Source organism: Pelecanus crispus, chromosome 12 (genome assembly GCF_030463565.1).
Source record: "Pelecanus crispus isolate bPelCri1 chromosome 12, bPelCri1.pri, whole genome shotgun sequence".
Taxonomy (NCBI): Eukaryota; Metazoa; Chordata; class Aves; order Pelecaniformes; family Pelecanidae; genus Pelecanus; species Pelecanus crispus.
In genome coordinates, this window is record NC_134654.1 from 20,140,647 (window position 1) to 20,160,520 (window position 19,874).

At 55.7% G+C, this 19,874-nt stretch overlaps 1 protein-coding gene across 1 annotated transcript; it reads right to left on the minus strand.

The window, feature by feature from the left end:
- Nucleotides 1–8,882: 8,882 nt before the first annotated feature.
- On the minus strand, nt 8,883–9,509 carry LOC104036816 (GTP-binding protein Rhes). Its single transcript, XM_009490563.2, has one exon. The coding sequence runs from the start codon at nt 9,507–9,509 to the stop codon at nt 8,883–8,885; it is 627 nt and encodes a 208-aa protein (XP_009488838.1).
- Between the last annotated feature and the right edge of the window lie 10,365 nt (nt 9,510–19,874).

The following is a 19,874-nucleotide window of genomic DNA, read 5'->3' on the forward strand; positions in this document are numbered from 1 at the left end:
TCAGTGATGGTTTTCTTTATAGCATCAGTATGCAAACACGAGCATGTAGTAAGGGGGTTCTAAAGCTATGTCCAACTTACTCTGTTAGTCTAATATCCTTTATTTCTTGCTCATCAGCATAGTTACTAGAAGTTTTGGTGCTGTCTTCCTGAACTGCTTTTTAAGCTTTTGCTGCCTCTTGTTTTGTGAATTACAGGTTGCACAATAACCTGGATGGGACTGTAGTCGGAAGCAGTTTTAAAATCATTTCCCCAGGTGCTTCAGCATCTTTGAAAAATACCTTTTCCTGGGGCTTTTCTGAAACGCAGCTGCAAGGCAAGAAGTTGAGCACTTGGGACCAGCAAAGTGAACCAGTGACTCGAGCCCAGCACAGGCCCTTGGACACCCCTTGGTGTTGCTTTCAAGCGCAGACCATTAGAGACTAAAACTTTGAGGTTGCTGCAGAATAAAGCTTAATACTTTGTCTGCGGCAGAACACAATTTGTTCATCATTTAGTGGAGATGAAGCACATAGCACTAAACCCTCATAATACGAAATTTAAGACACACTGAAAGTAAATAAGTTTTGCTTTTGTCCCTAAAGGGGGGGGCAGGAGGAAGAGGGAAGGGAAGTATCAAAAAATAATGGGATCCAGTACGTAGGTGAGAGATCACATCTTCTGGTATAGACATCTCCAAGTAAAGATAGTGATCTTTATTGCCTTACAGTTCAAACACTGATGTTTTTAACTGTTTTCTAGAATCCAGGTATTCTAAGACATTGGACATGTACCACTGTGGACACCATCTCTAGCTGAGAAGAAAGGGAAACTTTTCTGAAGCGAGCCTACAGGGAAATGATTGAAGAAGTCTCCTTTTCCACTTGGACCTTCAACAAGGCTAGGAGGCCAAATATCACATTTTCCAAATGGGTTTATTCTTAGTGTTCTTGTCACTACAGGGCATTTAAATTGCAGTATTCCACCTGACATAACAAGTGCTTGATGCATTCTTAAAAATGCTTTGCTGTTTTCATGGTCAGTGGTAGGACCACAGAGGCATCAGCTGTGTGTCTGACTTCTGTCTTATATGGGACCTGAGAGAGAAGAAATACCAAGTTAGAGGGTTTAGCCAGTCTTTTACTGTGCATCATGGCAGAGGCCTGAAGTTCATCGTCTGCAAAACAAGGAAACCGCTTTTCAGCAGCTCAGCTTCTCCCCACTGGTTACAAGGCTGTAACACAAGGGACATTGGGGCTTCTAGCAGCACAGGCAATGCTGGCTTTTGCTGCCCTCTGATGAAGGGCCAAAGCCTTAATGGGGATGAACAGAGCTGTACTGAAAAGCTCCACTGGGCAGAGTGGAGATTCCTGCTTTTTTGGAGACACTGCTGGCCCACCCAGCCTCTGCCTGGCTCCTTCGGCACCAGAAGCCAGTCCGCCTTTCCAAGGCCCGGCGGGGAGAGGCACTGCCGTTTCACTGCTTGCGGCACGACTTTATGACAGGAGAACAAACCCTGCTTTTCCTCTCTTTGCCTGCCTGGACAGGCAGCCCTGTTTTATTAAGGTATGAGCATTCAGGAGTTTACGTTGTCTTTCCTGAAGGCTGCTTGGATACTCAGCACTGGAAAGAAGCAGAGCACAAACTCAGGTGTTTATGGACTAGTTTAGGCTCCTAAATGGAGGCTTTTGGTTTTGAAAAGCCTTTGTATCAAGCAAAGTTCTGCACGCTCGTCCCCTGTCGATTGAGCTGTCAAGTCAAAAGGCAAAGTACTGTAAATCCTCTTTGCAAATGCTTCAAGTCCTGCAGCGTGCAGATGCCTGAGCTCTTGCAATCTGTTCTAGCAGGGAAAGAAATTTGCATCAGACCTGCACATTCTGCAGGGTGGGCTGGTGGTTAGCTGGCTGCAAGCGAGCGCAGGAAGAGTAATATTTATGCTGACCAAACCATGCACTTTCCAAGTGTTGCACACTAACATTTTTCTCTCATATGCACAGTTCCATATACTGAAATTTCTTCTTAGAAAAAGCTGGACACTGCCTAAAACCCAGGCAGGTCCTCTTTTCAGAACTGTTCGTATGAGCAATTCTCAGTCGCTCGGATCGCAATCCACATGAGTATTAGCTGGGCTTGGCCATGCTCCCATGCCTTTGTTGTGCATCAGGGCAAACTAGAGTCCATTGTTTGGGCAGCCCTGAGGAGCAGAAGCAATGCTCGTCCGCTCCGTCCTTTCCCACTCGTGAAAAACTTGGGGGCCGCCTGAAATCGCTTTTCAAGCGTTACCGCCTTCCTTGCGGTAGGAAATGGGAGAAAGCGCTTTCATTTTACAAAATGTCCTCGGCTGTAATTCCCACTTCCCCCCACGAGATGGTGGCAGGGAATCGCTCTGAGCACGCACCGGGACGGGGGGAGCAGCCCCGTCCCCGGCTCCGGGCGCCCAGTGCCGGCAGAGCCGCCCCCGCCCCGGGCACCGAGGCCTCCCCCGGGCACCGAGGCCTCCCCTGGGCACCGAGGCCTCTGCCGGGCACCGAGGCCTCCCCCGGGCACCGAGGCCTTCCCTGGGCACCGAGGCCTCTGCCGGGCACCGAGGCCTTCCCCGGGCACTGAGGCCTCCCCCGGGCACCGAGGCCTCCCCTGGGCACCGAGGCCTCCCCCGGGCACCGAGGCCTCTGCCGGGCACCGAGGCCTCCCCTGGGCACCAAGGCCTCTGCCGGGCACCGAGGCCTCCCCTGGGCACCGAGGCCTCCCCTGGGCACCGAGGCCTCTGCCGGGCACCGAGGCCTTCCCCGGGCACTGAGGCCTCTGCCGGGCACCGAGGCCTCTGCCGGGCACCGAGGCCTTCCCCGGGCACTGAGGCCTCTGCCGGGCACCGAGGCCTCCCCTGGGCACCGAGGCCTCCCCCGGGCACCGAGGCCTCTGCCGGGCACCGAGGCCTCCCCTGGGCACCGAGGCCTCCCCCGGGCACCGAGGCCTTCCCCGGGCACTGAGGCCTCTGCCGGGCACCGAGGCCTCCGCCGGGCTCCCGTGCCTGGGGCTGCCGGGCAGGACTGTTTGTTTGCAAAGGGCTTTGGCCCGCTCCGGCCGCTTCTTGGCAGCCGCAGCTCAGCGTGCGCCACAGGAACAGCACTGCGGGTCGCACTCGCGTGCGACGGGAGGCTCTCCTCCCAAAAGTGGCTTGAGTTGATCCATGTATTTTTAAAAGTTCCTTTCTTGGAAGCAATTTCAGATTAAGTCTGCATTACGTGCTGGTGAAAGAGGCTTTTGGCGTTGCTGGAAGGCTGTTAGATCATAGAGAGTGCAAAACGACAGAGCAAGCAGTGTTTGCAAGGGTCTACGCTGCACCAAACTGGCTTCATCGCAAGCATAGAGAAAGCTGTAGGTGAGCGAGGCAGGCAGGCACCACATCCTATATATGCATTTATTAGACTGAGAACCAAGGAAGGGTGCTGCTCTTATAGGATGCAATACTGAGGATGTTCCGGCAGCCCCCCACAGCCAGCGCCCAGCGTGGGGCCGCTGAATCCCAGCCATGCTGCCAGGGCCGGCCCCACTGCAGCACCGGCTGGGAGAGCCCTAATGGGGTTCGTGGCTTCATGGGCTGTGAGGACAGCAGGTTTGCTCTTTGCAGAGCACTTAGCAGGTCGGCTTGTTTTCCCTGGTGCTGAGCCTCGCTTAGTGAAAGGCCCTAAAGACAAATACAGCTAATTATATCCTCAACGAGTAAGTGCTGCTTTTCGTTTTAAAATGTTTTGCCTTCTCATTCGGTGTCCTTGGTTTAAGTGTTTGTGCCACATCTTTACATCAATCAAGACCTGAGCAAACTGCAGGAGCCAGCTCCAATTAGGCAGATCTGGGGCTCGCAGCTGATGCCCCCCCCGCGGGCCCGCACGGCTGTCACTGGTGTGCAGCTCTCGCAGGCGGCATCTTGATTCTCCCTGATTGTTTGTGTACACAAATTAAGCAGGAGCATCTCGGGGAGGTTTGATGGGATGTGCTACATGATGTGGAACAGAACAGGCGGGATCACATGGAGCTCTTCTCCGGGGGGTGACGTGGGCGAGCGCGGGGACAAGGCTGGTGTCTACTCTGGAGGCGAGTCTGGGGTAAAATGGTCCAACTGGGGGAAGGGGGTGGCAGAGGCAAGGGAAAGAAAAGCATTGCGATGGAAGGGGGTTCAGGATATTTCTGGTGTTTGGGGGATGGAAAGAGCAGTCCTTGGTTCTGCACACGGATGGGTCAAGTTCGCTGCAATGTTTTTTGTAGAAAAGCAGCACCAGAGACCTCAGCACCAGCCAGGGCGGCACTGAGAAGTGGGGCGTGTCCTGGCACAGACCTTGCTGCTTCTGAGGGGTTGTATTTACAGAGCAGCCCGGTGAAGGGAGAGCGGTTTGTCCACAGTCACTCCACAGGGGCAGGGACCCCCATGTCCTCATCCCACTGTCCCCCCCACGCTGTAGCGCCCAGCAGAACATCTCCCTTCCCCAGTACCAGGGCCACTCTGCACATGGACATAACAGCCCAGCTATGAAAAACCAACTCAAAGTTAAATGACAGCTAATTAATTAAGAGGACCCATGTGATGAAACCTCTCCAGTCCCAGAGATGGGATCGGGAGAGCAAGTGCTGCTGCTGCCTCGGATGCCATCGTGGGGACAGCAGTTTCCTGCTGTCATGCCTGTGTGTGGCTCTCTGGGGACAGAGGCTTTTCACCAGATCCTGTGCCCCGGGGCGTTACAGCAGCCTCGGCACGCAACTAAGGGAGATGACAGCCCTTCGGCCCCTGGCAGGCGCTGATTGCCCCTGGGCCACGGTCACAATCATCCTCCCCACTACATGCTGGATCTTCTGTGCACTGGAGGGCTTCCAGCAGCAGCTCTGGAGGCAAGAGCCCCTTCATCTGCTTTTCCCCTGACTGGTAGAGAAGTGCCCCAGGCTGCAAGTGCCTGGGGTTACAGTTAACTCCTCTGTCCCCACAGCTCTGCTGGGGACACGGAGTGCTTCAGGGCAGAGCTGAGCCAGGGGGACCTGGATGGATGTTTGGATGGATCCTGCTTTCCCCAGGCTTTCCCCTGAAGCCCTGGCACGAAGCGTCTGCCCCAGCTGCTCTCTCCTGGGAGGAGAAGCAGAAGGAAGGGCAAATTTTGCTCTTCTCATTAAGTGTGTGCCTGCAGGATGTTTGCAGGGACAGCTCTAGCCAAACTCTCTGTGCACGGCTCAGTCTATCACATGCTCTGTCTGTGCTTGCCTGCTGTCCCCCAGACTCAGCTGCAGATACGCTGTGTTCAATAGCTGTGAGCAGTGTCTGGGAAAGAAAAGCCCTTTTAGTTGTTGCCACTTGTTGCAAGAAAATGAGCGGCAGGTGTTTAGTTCTTCACCACACCACATTGTACAGAGACACACATAGGTACCAAGCCAGCTCTAGCCCTTGGGAGGGCTTTACCCAGCTACTCTGGGAGTGCCCTTAGCTGCATTTTCCTGCTAACACAGAGGCCGAACACAGGTTGCACACCCACATCTCAGGCCATGAGACACAGGACCTGCTTATTTTTAACCTCACTCAGCACATTTGCAGTCGGGTCACTTCTTCCCCTGCTCTGCCGCAGGAGAAGCACTGCTTGAGCCCCAGCACACTGATGGCACAGGCAGAAACGGGGTAGGGCTCACACCACCTCAGAGGACAGCACTGTGTCTGGCACAGATCACACCTCTGGGACAGGCACCAGGGGCTCTTACCACACTTTATTTGCATTTTGATATTACAGCTATTCTACAACCTTTCTGCAGCAAAACGTACCTTGCAGGTTGGCACAGGCTGAGTCTCCTGGCTGCTCTCCCTTGCACTGCATCCTGCACAGGGCCATGGGGAGACAATGTCTAAAATGCTCTTGTCCTGCCAGAGTCCTTGTATGGCAAATGCTTGCAAACCGCAACTTCCATGCCATGTCCCTGCATGGCCAAAGCTTGCTAACCCCAAAGTTCAAGTGAGGCAGCTATATGTAACCGCAGCTAAGCAGCCCCGTGCAGCAAAATTTCATGTGAGTGTTGCAAAAAAAATCCCCCAAACCTGCAATGCCCCGGGGGGGGGGGTGGGGGGGGGTGGGGTGGGTGGGTTGCAGGTGAGGAGCAGAAGGGCTGGGGAGTGCTGCCCTCCATCCCAACAGCATCCCTGCCCACCGCCCCAAGCCCCCTTCCCCTGTGTGACTAGGGTGGGGGGGGCAGCACGCGGCCAGGGGAGAGAGGGAACCTTGCCCGCTGGTAGAGCCGGGAGCCAGTGGGGACGACTGCATAACGCAGCCAGGCACGGGACATTTGGCATGTGCCGCTCTGTAAGCTCTTCCAATGGCTCCACTCATTGCTGGAGCCCAGTACTGCAGGGGCACATGGAGGTGGGCCCGTCGAGAGGGTCCCTGCAGCTCCAGCATCTCGGTCTGCACCTCTAGCATCTCAGTTTCTGTGTCTTCTACAGCTCTGGCATCTCAGTCTCTGCATCTGCTGCAGCTCCAGCATCAAGGTCAGCATCTCTGCATGCTGCTGTACCCTGCAGGTCTTGGGCCGGGGCTGCCTGGGAGTGGGGGTCCTGAAGCGCCTGGGAGTTATTGGTCTGCCCAGGGAAGCCGGTGGTGGGCACAGGGGAGCCTCTCCCTATGGCGGCTCCAGAGGGGCTCTGCCAGCCTGAGGCTGGGAAAGCTGTTGGGACACCCCAGACATAAGGAGCTGTTTCCAGTCCATGTCATGGATCAAAACACAGAGGATGTGCTGAGCAGGAGTGGGCTGGCAGGCAGCCTCGCTCGTCCCAGCTTCCTAATTTTACATTGCAAAGAGCATTTCTTCTGCTTTTAGCATAATACTGTAAACGAAAAAGCTTGCATTCTATGATTCTAGCATAAACCTGCTCTAAAACAAACAAAAAACCCACTCTCTGCAAGTTGTGAAACTCCTGCGGGGCTGGCTGATTTGTGAGAGGTCGGGTCATCGAGGCAGGAATCACTGCACTGGCTGGGAAGGTGCCTCACCACGGCCAGGTCACCCCCTGGTCAGGGCTGAGTGTGGGCACCGCTGGCAGGGACAGCCCCATCCCAATTCGGCTGTGGCGGGCGGCTTGGGTGATGGGTACAGCCAAGGTGCAGCATTACCTGTGGCTGCACCTGGCATGCCCATCCCCGCTGCGGGCAGGGTGCCACCACCTTGGGTCAGCTGCTGAAAGTGAACATTCTCGGTATTTTGTTGCCTCCAGGCAGAGCCCGGTTTTTCCCAGGAAATAGCTTTGCCCTGAGCTGCTCCGTGTGTCCCCAAGGTGCTGGGCGAGGAGCGGCCGCACGCCTTTGCAGAGCATTGCAGTGGCAGGAGGAGCTACGTGGCTTCAACCCAGAGAGCAGTGAGGGCTCCCCGACCCACGACAGCCCCGGCCGGCAGCAGCGGGTCCTGCCAGAGCCTGCCTGCGCTCCCCGCTGCCTGCCCCCCGGCCTCATCCTGCACCGGGCTCCGGGAGGAGGGTTTCGCCTGCCTGGAGGTCGCTGTCATTGAGCCAGTGCCCGCAGGGGACGTGGCAGTGGGGTGCCCCAGCGAGGGATGCCCACGGGGAGGCTGGGCTCTCCCTGCCAGCACCTTCTCCTCCCGGGCCGGGCAGGGCACACCTTACTGTAGGGCTGGGCTTCTGAAAGCTGGGGATCCCAAATTGCCCAGCTCCCTTGGGTCTGCACCAGGGTGGATGACTCTTTAATCCACCAAGCTTTAATATCTTTATTTATTGTGTTTATGCAGCTGCTGAGCAGGTTAAATGCTCATTACAGCAAGGATGGGCTGTGCAAGGGGAGAGTAAACCAGTGTAGGGCATGCTAGAGCACAGTAAATACTGCCCTTCTGTGCTCTCCTCCCTCTCCTTTTATTATCTCCTTTTAATGTGCTCATGGTTTTTATTTCAGTGGATCAGCTATCTTTTAATGGCTGTTGTTCTTTTCTGTACTTGGACATGAGAAGAGCTGTTTTATTTTTAGTTACTCATGCTTGGTAAAAACTTTAGTGGTTAAATTGTCAGGAAAATCATAACACTAAAATAAATGTCCTGACAGTGCCAGGGGAGGCTGGAGAGCTGCGGAGGCTCCACCGGTGCCAGGACGCTCCAGATAAGGATGGAGCATGGAGGAAGGAAAGCAAACACAGTGATAAGGGAATCAGGCATAAAATGCTGGTATCAGGCACTGCAGCATTTGAAGTACAGGAGGAAGAAACCCAGACGTTTTCCAGCTCCACTTTGCAACAATGTGTTTATTGGGTATGCTTAAAAAACCACAAAAATAAAAAACAGAAAACGAAGAGATGCACAGACTGCCCTACCACATGCTCTACGCCAAGGTACAAAATGAAAACTACTTGGACACTGGATCTGTTGTTGTAACCACAGCCACACCAGGAGGTTGTACGTGCAAGTGCTTGGGGCGAGGTGGACACAGGACCCGAACGAGACCCGGGAGAGTGGCACTGGCGGGTGTGATGCAGCTGCACAGATGCCCACATCTGCCTTCCGATGCACGCAGCCAAAGACCCGGTGTTTGTCCCCCTTTCCTAGCACGCGAGGAGCTGCCTGCCTGCCTGCCTGCAAGCTCGCCATGGCACAGATGCAACATTCTGGCTGACCGACGGAGGTTTCCCAGGTACGCATCCTGCTTTTTGGGAACTCGCCCTCTCCCCCCGCCCTCCCAGCAGCCAGCATCCCTTCCAAGTCCCTCCTCCTTGTCATCTCCAACTCTCACCGGTCCCGGTGAGCTGGGTGGGGAAGAGGAGGGAAGGGGTGGGAGGCAGCAGGTTTGGTTTTGGCTGAGGCAGCGCCTCTCCCCACCCAGCCCACCTGAGTTTCCATCCGGTGCCGCTGCTGCCAGCGCCTTCCTCCCGGCCTGGGCGGCTGGCTCAGCACACTGAGCAGCTGTTGGTCTTGTTCATGGGAGGCCTCAGCGCCTGCTCCTTGGGCAACGTCTCCCTCCTCTTGCAGAGCGCCGGGCTGAGCCGGCTGGGCAGGTTGGCTTGCTGCAGCAGCTCTCTGAAGACCTCCAGGACGTTCTCGTTGTCCTTGGCCGACGTCTCCACGAAGCGGCTGTTCCAGTCCAGCTCCACCAGCGATAGGGCGTCCTCCGCCAGCACCTGCCGCTCGCCGCCACTCTCCGCCTTGTTGCCGACCACCACGATGGGAGGAAACTTGTCTTCCTTCACCTCCAGGATCTCCTCCCGCAGGCTCTTGACACTCTCGAAGGACTCAGCGTCATCTACAGCGTAGACCAGGGCGAAGGCATCACTGTTCTGGATCGAGAGCTTCCTCATGGCTGGGAAGGAGTAGCTGCCGCTGGTGTCCAGGATTTCCACCTTGACTGTGGCCCCGCTCACCTCATACTCCTTGCTGTGCAGCTCCTCCACCGTGCGCCGGTGCTTGGGCTCGAAGGTGTCCATCAGGAAGCGGCGGATGAGGGCTGTCTTGCCCACGCCGGCAGCGCCCAAGAAGACCAACCGCACGTGGTTCTTCTCCTTCACCACCAGAGACATGGCTGGGCGCAGAGGGGATGGGATGCTCCACAGCTGGCACTCACCCCACGGGTGTCCCTGGGTGGCCGCAGCCCCGGCGTCCGTCCGTCCTCCCCTGCACCAGCTCAGTGCAGCCAGCAAAGTTTGGTGCCACTTCCCTGCAAACTTCTCCTGGCTGTTCTGCTGAGGACGCTACAGTCCCCAAGTCCAGCTCATCTTTTATCCTGGTTCCTCTCTGCCATGTGGCACCAGGCTGTCCAATCTCTGTGGGTTGAGGGTGCTGAAGGAGGGAGGGCAGGGAGGGAGGAGAGCGGGGTGCTCCGGGCCAATCCGCGGAGCTCAGTCCTGGAAAGCCACTCCAGCCCTGGAGAGCACCGCGCTACATTGCACATTGCACTTGCATCGCCCGCTGCTGCCGGTAGCGCCGGGGAGCCAGCAGCATCGCAGCCGTCATGCTGCGTGAGCCGTCCTGCCCTTTCGTCCTCCCTGGAGATTAATGTGTGTTTCTTGGCATGGGCTTGCTGGCAGCAGGGCAGCTTGGTGGGGGTCCCCACACCCATTGGGTGGCTCATGGCCAGACATGGCAGGAGCTGGCCAGTCACCCACAGCATTTCTTGTGCTTACCTGGGGCTGGGGGCTTGTTTGCAGATGGGGTTGCTGCAAATGTGCCCAACTCTTCCCTGAGCCTATGAAATACTTGACCTGAGGGGAAAAACAAGATCTTCCTGAAACCCATGTGTCATAACCTCCATCTTCAGCTGTCAGTTATTCTTTGATTTTATAAAATATTTAACCTGAGGGGAAAATAAAATCTCCCTGAAAATTATGCATCGCGATCTCCAAGAACAGATACCGAGCAGTCATGGGTAGGAACACTGTCCATGACCTGGCTTCAGCAAAACTGTGGCCCAGGACGGTTGGTTGATTTACCGGGCGGAGAGGCAGGATGCGTGTCAGTCCCCATCTCCACGTGGATGGGCATCACCTCTGGAAGTGGGTTTGCTCATAGAGGTGCAGGTTGCCCTGTCTGGGTGTGTTTCCTCAGTAGTGACCTTCGCTATTCCATGCTAGAGTTGTTTCAGAAGCTGATTTATGCAAGTGCAGATACAAAGGGAACTTGCTGAAAAGTTAAAATAAGTCTTTATCCTAAATTTGTGCATGTGGGGGGTTTTTCCTAGCTTTGGACTAGTTTTTGTAGTTTTAATGCAGTTGGTTTTCTTTCCATAGCAAAGTACCAGCTTCAGCATTTAGTTCTGGCTGAACTTACCTTGTTGATTTCTAAAGCCCTTTTCACAAGAGTTATTCCTGCCTCTTAGTTCCCCATGTATTGTTACATCTTAGCCATGTTAAGAGCTTTCCCTACCTGATCTTATTATCAGGAGAGCCAAGACGTTGCTTTGGGGTGAGCAGCCGCCCTGTCCTTGGCTCAGCCTCCTTGGGAGAAGGGGAAGGTTGGGTCCCTAACAGGACTGGCAATGGGACTGGTATCCAAAAATACCCAGTACCCCGTGGCACCCTGTGGGGTTTTGCACCATCTGGTGATGCACCTTCATTTACCAACATGAAGCTTTTTCTGGAGAGACTTACGGTGCCATGAGAAGAGCCCAAAGGCAATGCCAAGGACTGAGCCACAGGAGTCAGAAGGGGCTGAGGACGCAGATGTGATGGCATGGACATAGGACCTTGGCAGACCAAAAACCAAAAACTGTGGATGAGCAGAGCATGCCTGGTTTAGGCACATGAATGAAGCAGCGCGTTTTGGTGCCTGGCAAGCCATTGACATCAGTGGAAGTGAAGAACTGAAGACAAGGAAGCAGGGCATGACAAGTAATCTCACCCCAGTTTTGGAAGCTGTTTAAAGCCAAACCCCATTTTTTTTAATTAGAAAAGAATTTGGTTAGTGCTTCTTTGTGCTTAGATAGACATAGTGACAGGGGTTTTTAAGAGAGGAGATGAAAGGGATTTCCTGTGGTTCCTCCCAGCCGGCTATGGTGAAGCTCCGTGGGGCTCAGCCAGCTCTCAGGAGGTGCCCCTGTCCTGCCTCTAAACCATCCCAGTTATTGCCACCACCCTGCAGGGAAGGAGCCACGAGCTGATGGATGTGCTGGGAACCACCGAGCGGCAGCGCCAGCCATGGGGGGTTTCCCAAATTGTGGCCGGGAAGGTGCTCCTGGTGCCGTGGGAGCCAGCACCAGGTCACATCACTACCGCTGCCTGCAGTTTGAGTCATTTCTGCAAAGAGTAGATGTGTCCTGCGTGGTCCAGCCAGGGTGAAGAGACAGCCCTGGCTGTGTTAGACAAAGAAAGGTATTGCAGTAAGAAGCTCCCCTGCCTTGGCGCTGCAGTCGCACACAGCCTGTCTGTACATCCCCAATGATTTTTCACATCAGTTGTCTCCCTTTAGTTTTCACATCTGTGCTGCTATGGTTACCGAGAGCCTGAAAGGTTTTAAATCTCCCTCAGAGCAATGGAGGATTTCAGGGGTAATCTTGTTAAGAGATGAGCAATGAATATTTCCAAAGGCCTTTTGCATGAATATCTCGTTCCGTATTAACTTATGTCCACTGACAGTAAGGAAAGCAAAGTGGGGGGGGACTGTGTGCGAGGAAGGGAAGAAACCAGAGAAGGATGAATGCAGCAACTTGTTTTCCACTGCAGTCTTTTGTGCCCAGAATGATGTGCCTAAATACTGTATTTTTCAAGGAGGGCTTGGCCAGCCAGCTTGGGCCAGGTATTATAAAAAAAATAATTATTTCAGCCTGTGTTTCGCCCAGGGAAAGACTCACAGGACCTTTATGGGCACTTGGAGATGAGGACACATCATGGCTGAGTCCTACAGAAAAGCCCCTCTTCACGCGAGCCGTGCATCGATTCACAGGGACCCACCAAGATGGCGAGCGGAGCCGAGATGGCTCTTGGCTTCAGTAGGGCTGCAGGAGCAGCCAGGATCCAGCCCCTGTGGATTTAGGAACTCGGGTGGAGTGTTGGATCCTGCACCAAGGACACATGCCGCACCCGTGGGGACTGGAGCGCAGCAGGGGCGAAGCCTCTGCCAGTGCTGAGCGGGAGCGTGTGCCCGCGGGAGAGGGGACCGTGACGCCCCAAGGGGGGCGGGAGGGAGGACAGAGGCAGGGACCTGCCTGCGAGGGAGCAGGGAGGGAAAAGAGCCCTGAGCTGCTGGCAGGGAGGCGTGCAGGCAGCAGGAGGAAGGACAAAGGGACAGCAGCAGTGATGGGCAGGGATGGGGCACGAAAGAGCTGGGGCTGGGTTTGGGGCAGGTGGAGCCCCACGTCAGGCGTTCACAGGCAGGTCTGGAGCAAGGGGTGCTTGGAGATGTGCGACAAGAGGGTTCTTGGATACCCTTACCCCAACGCCGACCCTCTGCGGGGCCAACAGCCACGGAGCGGTGGGATACCCCGGGGAGAGGTGAGGGACGGTCCCCAAGGTGCCAGCCGGTGCCAGGGCACAGGCAGAGCAGCAAGCTGAGCTCGAAACACCCGCCAGCCCCTGCATGAGCGCAGTCCCTGTAGGCTGGGCAGCCTTCAGCAGTCAGGAGAGGGCAGTTTGGGACAGAACGCTGGAAAATGGCACGTACGCTGCTGCTTCCCAGCGTGTGCTGGCGGGGGAGCAGCAGCAGACGCAAGGCCTAAGGGAGGCGCAGGGAGGAGGGCAGAGGAGGGAGCTGGACCCCCACCCCTGAAAAAAGCCAACAGCACTTCGTACGGTAGGGTAGAAACTCTGGGCTCTGCACAAGTAACACACTCCCCTCCCGTTGCTGTTCGCAGTCCAGGACGTGGGACACTGTGGTGCATCCTCTGTTCCTGAACCGGCCCATGCACAGGAGGGACGGAGCTCCTCAGCTGGAGGGGTTTGAGTTGAGCTCTCCCAAAAAAAGGTCCTAATGTTCTGCCAAGTTTTGCAGCATCTTTTACAAACATTCATTTTTATTTCACTAGCAAGCCTTATGTTTGGTGCCTTGAAGTGATAGTGCGAGGGGGAACCCAAAAGAGCACACGAACCTTCCCCACGGCTCCGCTGCAGCGCTGAGATGCGCTTCAGTAAGACGATTTGCAAACTTCAGGAACAGCCCATGCTGCATCTGGATGTGTTTTCAGAGAGCTCATACCTCAATGCTCAGCTGTCAGGGTTCAGAGGGAACGGTGGACGCCGAGGAAGCAGAGAGCAATGTTCCCCAGCACCATGCGGGAACAGCCAGTGCTGGGCATTGCTCCAGTCCCGGGCACAGCGCCCCAGTAACCCGCACTGCCCAGCGAGCAGGTCAGCACCACGCGGTCACACATGGGGTGAATGCTTTCTTAGCTGATGGGAGCGGTGTGCCTTGCCCATTGCTTGCAGGCAGTGAAGCATCGTTACAGCTGCGGGGGGCAAATAGTTTGCAGCACCATGATGCATTTCCATGAGTCTGGGCCAGCTGCTGGAAGCTGATACATCACTGACTCCTGCGATGGGGTGCCTGGTGCCCCAGCACCCCATGGCTTCGCACCCCGCCACGGGACACAGAGGCAGCAAAGGCAGCCTGTGTCTGCAGAATGCTTCCACCCTCTGCAACCTGCTTGTGCCTCTGCCCCCTGTTTCTGCCCTTCGTTAAATTCATGGTGTACATGAGAGCAGCTGTGTTTTCAGCAGGGCTTTCTGGCATTTCAGCTGAGAAGGTGAGAAGGAAGCAGTCAGTAATGAGAAATGCCAGCGAGAGCATCCCCGCTGAGCAACATGTCCCCATCACTGCAGGCAGCGGCCAGGCAACAGCCTTGTGGGGTGAAGCATCGTTTCTCCCACCCAGAATGAGCCCTGGACAGGAGACCAGGCAAAAACAGGAGAGGGGAGGAGAGGGCTGGCAGCGGGCTGCCTGTCTGCCCCCGCTGCCTGTATCAGAGGTTGGTGAAGCAGGTCCTTGCCCTGGTGTGGGGACACCCAGCTGCACAGGAGAGGGTTAAACCTGCCTCTCCTGGAGATTAAATCCAAATGGCCTTTGATTTAGTGACAGGTGAGAGGAGAAATCTGAACCGCTATAGCTTCCGCCCCCACTTTAAAGGGGAGCCGCAGCCCTCCCTGATGCATACATGGATCAGCCATACGTGGTGCTCCGTGCCGCCTCTGTCTGGAACAGCATGTCGCCAGACGGATCCTGTTCCCGGTGCCGGCGGGGCGGCTGCAGGGTACATGCCACCCTGAGAGGGGAAAGCCTACAGCTCAACCCTGTTTCGGGGGGCACATGAGTGTGACCAGCCCCGGAGAGGGTCACACCAACCCCAGCTCCTGCTCCACTGCCTCCCTGCTGCCTGGTGACCCCCAATGCTAGATGGGGTTAATGGCTTAATTAAAGGCTGTAATTGCAAGGCTGCACAAGGCAGAAGTTGGTTGCAAGAGGTGAGGGCTGAGGTTTGCCCATAGCCCCGGGCTGGGCGTCAGTGGGGAGAGGAGAGGAGAGCAGGGCTGGATTTGGGGTCGTCCAGTGCTGGTGGAGAAGGGATGGGAGGAGACCCCTGCTGGCATCACAAACCGCGTCAGGGGGACCTAGGGCATCCTCGTGGCATGCCCCGCCCAAGGGTACGGGACCCTCCCCAGGGATGGGGCTGATCCAACCCGCAGCCAGGCTCATGGAAACCAGCGTCACGCATGCAGCCATCAGGGAGGGTGCCCAGCCCCGGTGTCACGGCCGCGGCAGCTGGTCTCGGGCACAGGGACAAAGGGAAGCTGACCCTGGCACAGACGCTCCCCAGCTCATCCCTCCTCCAGATGACTGACCTCTTCCAAAAGAGGTCATCTCGGGTTTGAAAACCCACCTTGACCCAAGCCCCCGTTTCCTGCTGCAGCCCCTGTGCCCCCCCGCCAACGGGGCCGAGGGACCCGCGCCAGCGCCGGCACTGCGGGGGGGCGGGCAGGGAGCCCACGAACAGCCTGTACTAGACAACCCCGGGTAATAAAATCTAGTCTCCCTGTAAACAAATGTCTTGCTGAGGACTAAAGGGATTTAGCGCAGCTGTTCTCCAGCTTGGAGGAGTTTCTATAGCATCGCTTATCTTGCCCTGGCCAGGATTATTAGCTGGAGTGAAAAGCTCGCCTCTCTTAGGGCCACTGACACAGCTTTTCCTCGGGTGACATGAGGTGACACGCTCTGCGGCAATGCTCTCGGGTCATCGGGAGATGAAATGTCTGATGCCGGGGTCTCAGATGCGTGTCTCTGCAGCCCCGAGGTGCCGTGCGGGAGCAGAGCCTTCCCCAGCAGGCTGCAGCCGTCCTGGTGGTCCCAGTGCCCGGCCCTGCCCGGCTTTGCCCAATGCGGTGGCATCAAGGAGGGAAGCCCAGCCCCAGCACGTGTCTTAGCCTCTCTAGACACAAGCATATGGCTTCATATTAGCGCTGATCCACTTTGAGGGCCAATAAAGCCGGCAGCCAGTCAGGTGACGGGGTGTTACAAGGTACATAGAGCAGCTGGTTTCCCCCACACTGCTCAAGCGGCGCTGAGCCTCCTCCACGTGGGGTTGAACCTTGAGCCTTCTCCACGAGGGGCTGAGCCGCAGAGGCGATGGGCGGGTGGGCTGGGGCTGGGGCTGGGGGGGATGCTCTGACCATCCCCACACATGCTCCCTCCATTCACCCTTGGCCACTGCAAATAAATCAGTCCGGGCAGCAGTGGGAGGCTCTCGGCTGTATGGCTGATGCTACTGTAGGCATGAAAGCCCCAAGTCAAGACGGGTCTTGCTGTCCTGGGTTCAGGGTGCAGGTGGGCAAGGGCAGGGAGAGGGACCAGGAGCAGATGGGGGGGACAGGGATGCTGACAGACCAGTGGGACTGAACATGAAAGAGGGATGAAAACAAATGGTACAAAGCATAATAGCATTCACCGGGGCAGGACTTGCGGCGGCATACCTGGTAGTGCATCTTTGGATGACTGATACATGTCCTAGCATGCACAGGTAAGGTATTTCCAGGAGAAAAATGGCACAATTAGGTAAGAACACCCCTGAAATACACTGTAGGGTCCTGCCATTGTCCAAGAAACTTAAATGTGAAGAGAGGAGCTACTCTGAAGCTTGGAGAAAGCCTGGCACCTCCAAGGGATGACTATATGGCTTCTTGTGGCAGAGTCAGAAGGGAGATGGGATCTTCAACGGGTCCAGAGCATTAGCACAAGGCTGGGTGCAGCAGGGTCTGATGCTAGCAGGACATGCCTGAGACCCCAGACTCAGGAGATGGGAGCACAGAGAGGGGTTTCATGGGCACCCTGCCAGCTTGCCATGGAGCCAGACCAAGCCCTCCTGCCTGTCTTCACCCATCCAGGGCACTCCTGCAGCTCAGTCTGGGGCCATGGCCCCACTCTCCCAGGCTGTCACCGAGGCTGCTGCTGCAGCCAGGGTCACGTCTTGCCTCGGATCCCACGCAGACGGGCTGCCGCTCCCGCCCCCGAGCAGCGTTTGCAGCGGTGCCTCCCCTGACCCGTGTCTTAATGCGAGCAGTGCTCTGCATCATGCCTCAGTGCAAAGGCGGGCAGACGTGATGCTCTCACCCTGAAAACCAACTGCTTTTTTTTTTTCTTTTCCGAGTGCATGAAAATGTCATGTTGTAAACATCCCCCAGTGATGCCGCCTGCCTGCGGGAGGCTGCCGGTCACTGCCTACGGAGGCCCATTCCCCGCTGACTGCATGGCCTTGACTCCTTGGGCTTTCATGCCATGGTCCTCTACCTTTTCCCCAGTGACCCGTTGTCCTTAAATAACAAAATAAACCTTTACATCATGGGGCAAAAGTGACCTCAGTGTTGTCCCAGATCTGAGCAGATTTTTGCCATAGTCATGTTTATGGTCAAACTGTTTCTTCCTTTTCAGGGCATATGCAAAGGATGGATAAAAAAAGAAAGCAAGGCTGAAAAAGAAGAGATTTTCCTTCATTTTACAAGGGAGTTTGATGTTCCCTCTGAATGTGCCAGGTCCCACAGTGTGGGCTGCCTGTCCCCTACCCCAGCATCCTGCGAGCTGGGGCACCAGTGACCCAGGGCAGCAGCTCCTTGGCTGCAACCTTCAGCTGTTGAGTCTCAGCATTTTGGTCTGGCTTCCCCCAGAACCTCTCCTCCTGCCCCTTTTGGGTTTGGAGGAGAAAACCTCCGTCTTCTCCCCATGACATCCCTGCTCCCCGGCCACCCTCTCACTGGAGCCGCTGTCACCGTAAGAGTTCCTGAGAGCGCTGCTTGAGCAGCCGCTGTCTCTGCTCTGCAGACTGTGCCGGGGGCTCCAGCACAACCGCAGCCTGTCAGGACATTTCATTTTTAAAGTATATTTTCTGTCAGTGAGTATCAGTGGCAGCCGTCCGTGTTCAGCCCAGGGGCACCATGCTGCTGAGCTCCTGCGTGCCTAACTTGGTGTTGCTCTCCGAACTTCTGGCGTCCACCCAGCCCTTGAGCTCTCTTGCTTTCCCCAAGTTGTTCTTGTTTTGAAGGAAGCAAACTGGTGCCGGTGAGCTGTGAAATGGCACCTTCCCCTCACTGCCTGCGGTTGGAGTCTGCTGTCATGGGACTCTGCCTTGCCCCGAAGGACGAGCCTTGCCATGTCTCTGGTTTGCAGAACACCCTGGCCACTTCTCAAGGTGGTTAATGGGGCGGCTGCATCCCTGTGTGAGCAGAGGCATTGGGGACTGTCCCCAGCAGGATGGGGACTGCCAGCTAAGGCAGGAGGAGTGATGCTCTGGGAATAAAAGATCACAGAATCTCAGAATCATAGAATCATTCAGGCTGGAAAAGACCTTTAAGATCATCCAGTCCAACAATTAACCTAACATTACCAAGTCCACCACTAAACCAATTAAGGGTTTGGTAGCAATTTCATGTTTCCTGGCTTGGTGGCTGGATTATTTATAATGAAAGTAAAAACTAGGAATCATTAAGATTGGAAAGGATCTATAAGATCATCATTCCAATCATCAACCCAACACCACCATGCCCACTAAACCATGTCCCAGAGTGCCATGTCTACCCGTTTTTTGAACACTTCCAGGGATGGTGACTCCACCACTTCTCTGGGCAGCCCATTCCAATGCTTGACTACCCTTTCAGTAAAGAAGTTTTTCCTAATATCCGATCTAAACCTCCCCTGGCGCAGCTTGAGCCCATTTCCTCTTGTCCTATCGCTAGCTACTTGGGAGAAGAGACCAACACCCACCTCAGTACAACCTCCTTTCAGGTAGTTGTAGAGAGCGATAAGGTCTCCCCTCAGCCTCCTCTTCTCCAGGCTAAACAACCCCAGTTCCCTCAGCCGCTCCTCATAAGGCCTGTGCTCCAGACCCTTCACCAGCCTTGTTGCCCTTCTCTGGACACGCTCCAGTACCTCAATGTCCTTCTTGTATTGAGGGGCCCAAAACTGGACACAGTATTCCAGGGGCAGCCTCACCAGCGCTGAGTACAGGGGCACAATCACCTCCCTGCTCCTGCTGGCCACAGCATTCCTGATACAAGCCAGGATGCTGTTGGCCTTCTTGGCCACCTGGGCACACTGCTGGCTCATGTTCAGCTGGCTGTCTACCACCACCCCCAGGTCCTTTTCGGCCAGGCAGCTTTCCAGCCACTCTTCCCCAAGCCTGTAGTGTTGCACGGGGTTGTTGTGACCCAAGTGCAGGACCCGGCACTTGGCCTTGTTGAACCTCATACAGTTGGCCTCAGCCCATCGGTCCAGCCTGTCCAGGTCCCTCTGCAGGGCCAGCCTACCCTCGAGCAGATCGACACTCCCGCCCAGTTTGGTATCATCTGCAAACTTACTGAGGGTGCACTCAATCCCCTCATCCAAATCGTTGATAAAGATGTTAAACAAGACTGGCCCCAAAACAGAGCCCTGGGGAACACCGCTCGTGACCAGCTGCCAACTGGACTTAACTCCATTCATCACTACGCTCTGGGCTCGGCCACCCAGCTAGTTTTTTACCTGCCCATCCAAGCCATGAGCTGCCAGCTTCCTAAGGAGAAAGCTATGGGAGATAGTGTCAAAGGCTGAAGACCAGGTAGATGACATCCACAGCCTTTCCTTCATCCACTAGGCAGGTCACCAGGTCACAGAAGGAGATCAGGTTGATCAAGCAGGACCTGCCTTTCATGAACCCATGCTGGCTGGGCCTGATCCCCCGGTTGATCTGCACTTGCCTGTTGAGTTCACTCAATATGAACCTCTCCATAATCTTTCCCAGCACCGAGGTCAGGCTGACAGGCCTGAGTTTTCCGGGTTCCTTCCGGCCCTTCTTGTAGATGGGCGTCATGTTGGCAAGCCTCCAGTCATCAGGGACCTCCCCTGTTAACCAGGACTGCTGATAGATGATGGAAAGTGGCTTGGCAAGCTCCTCTGCCAGCTCCCTCAGTACTCTCGGGTGGATCCCATCCGGCCCCATA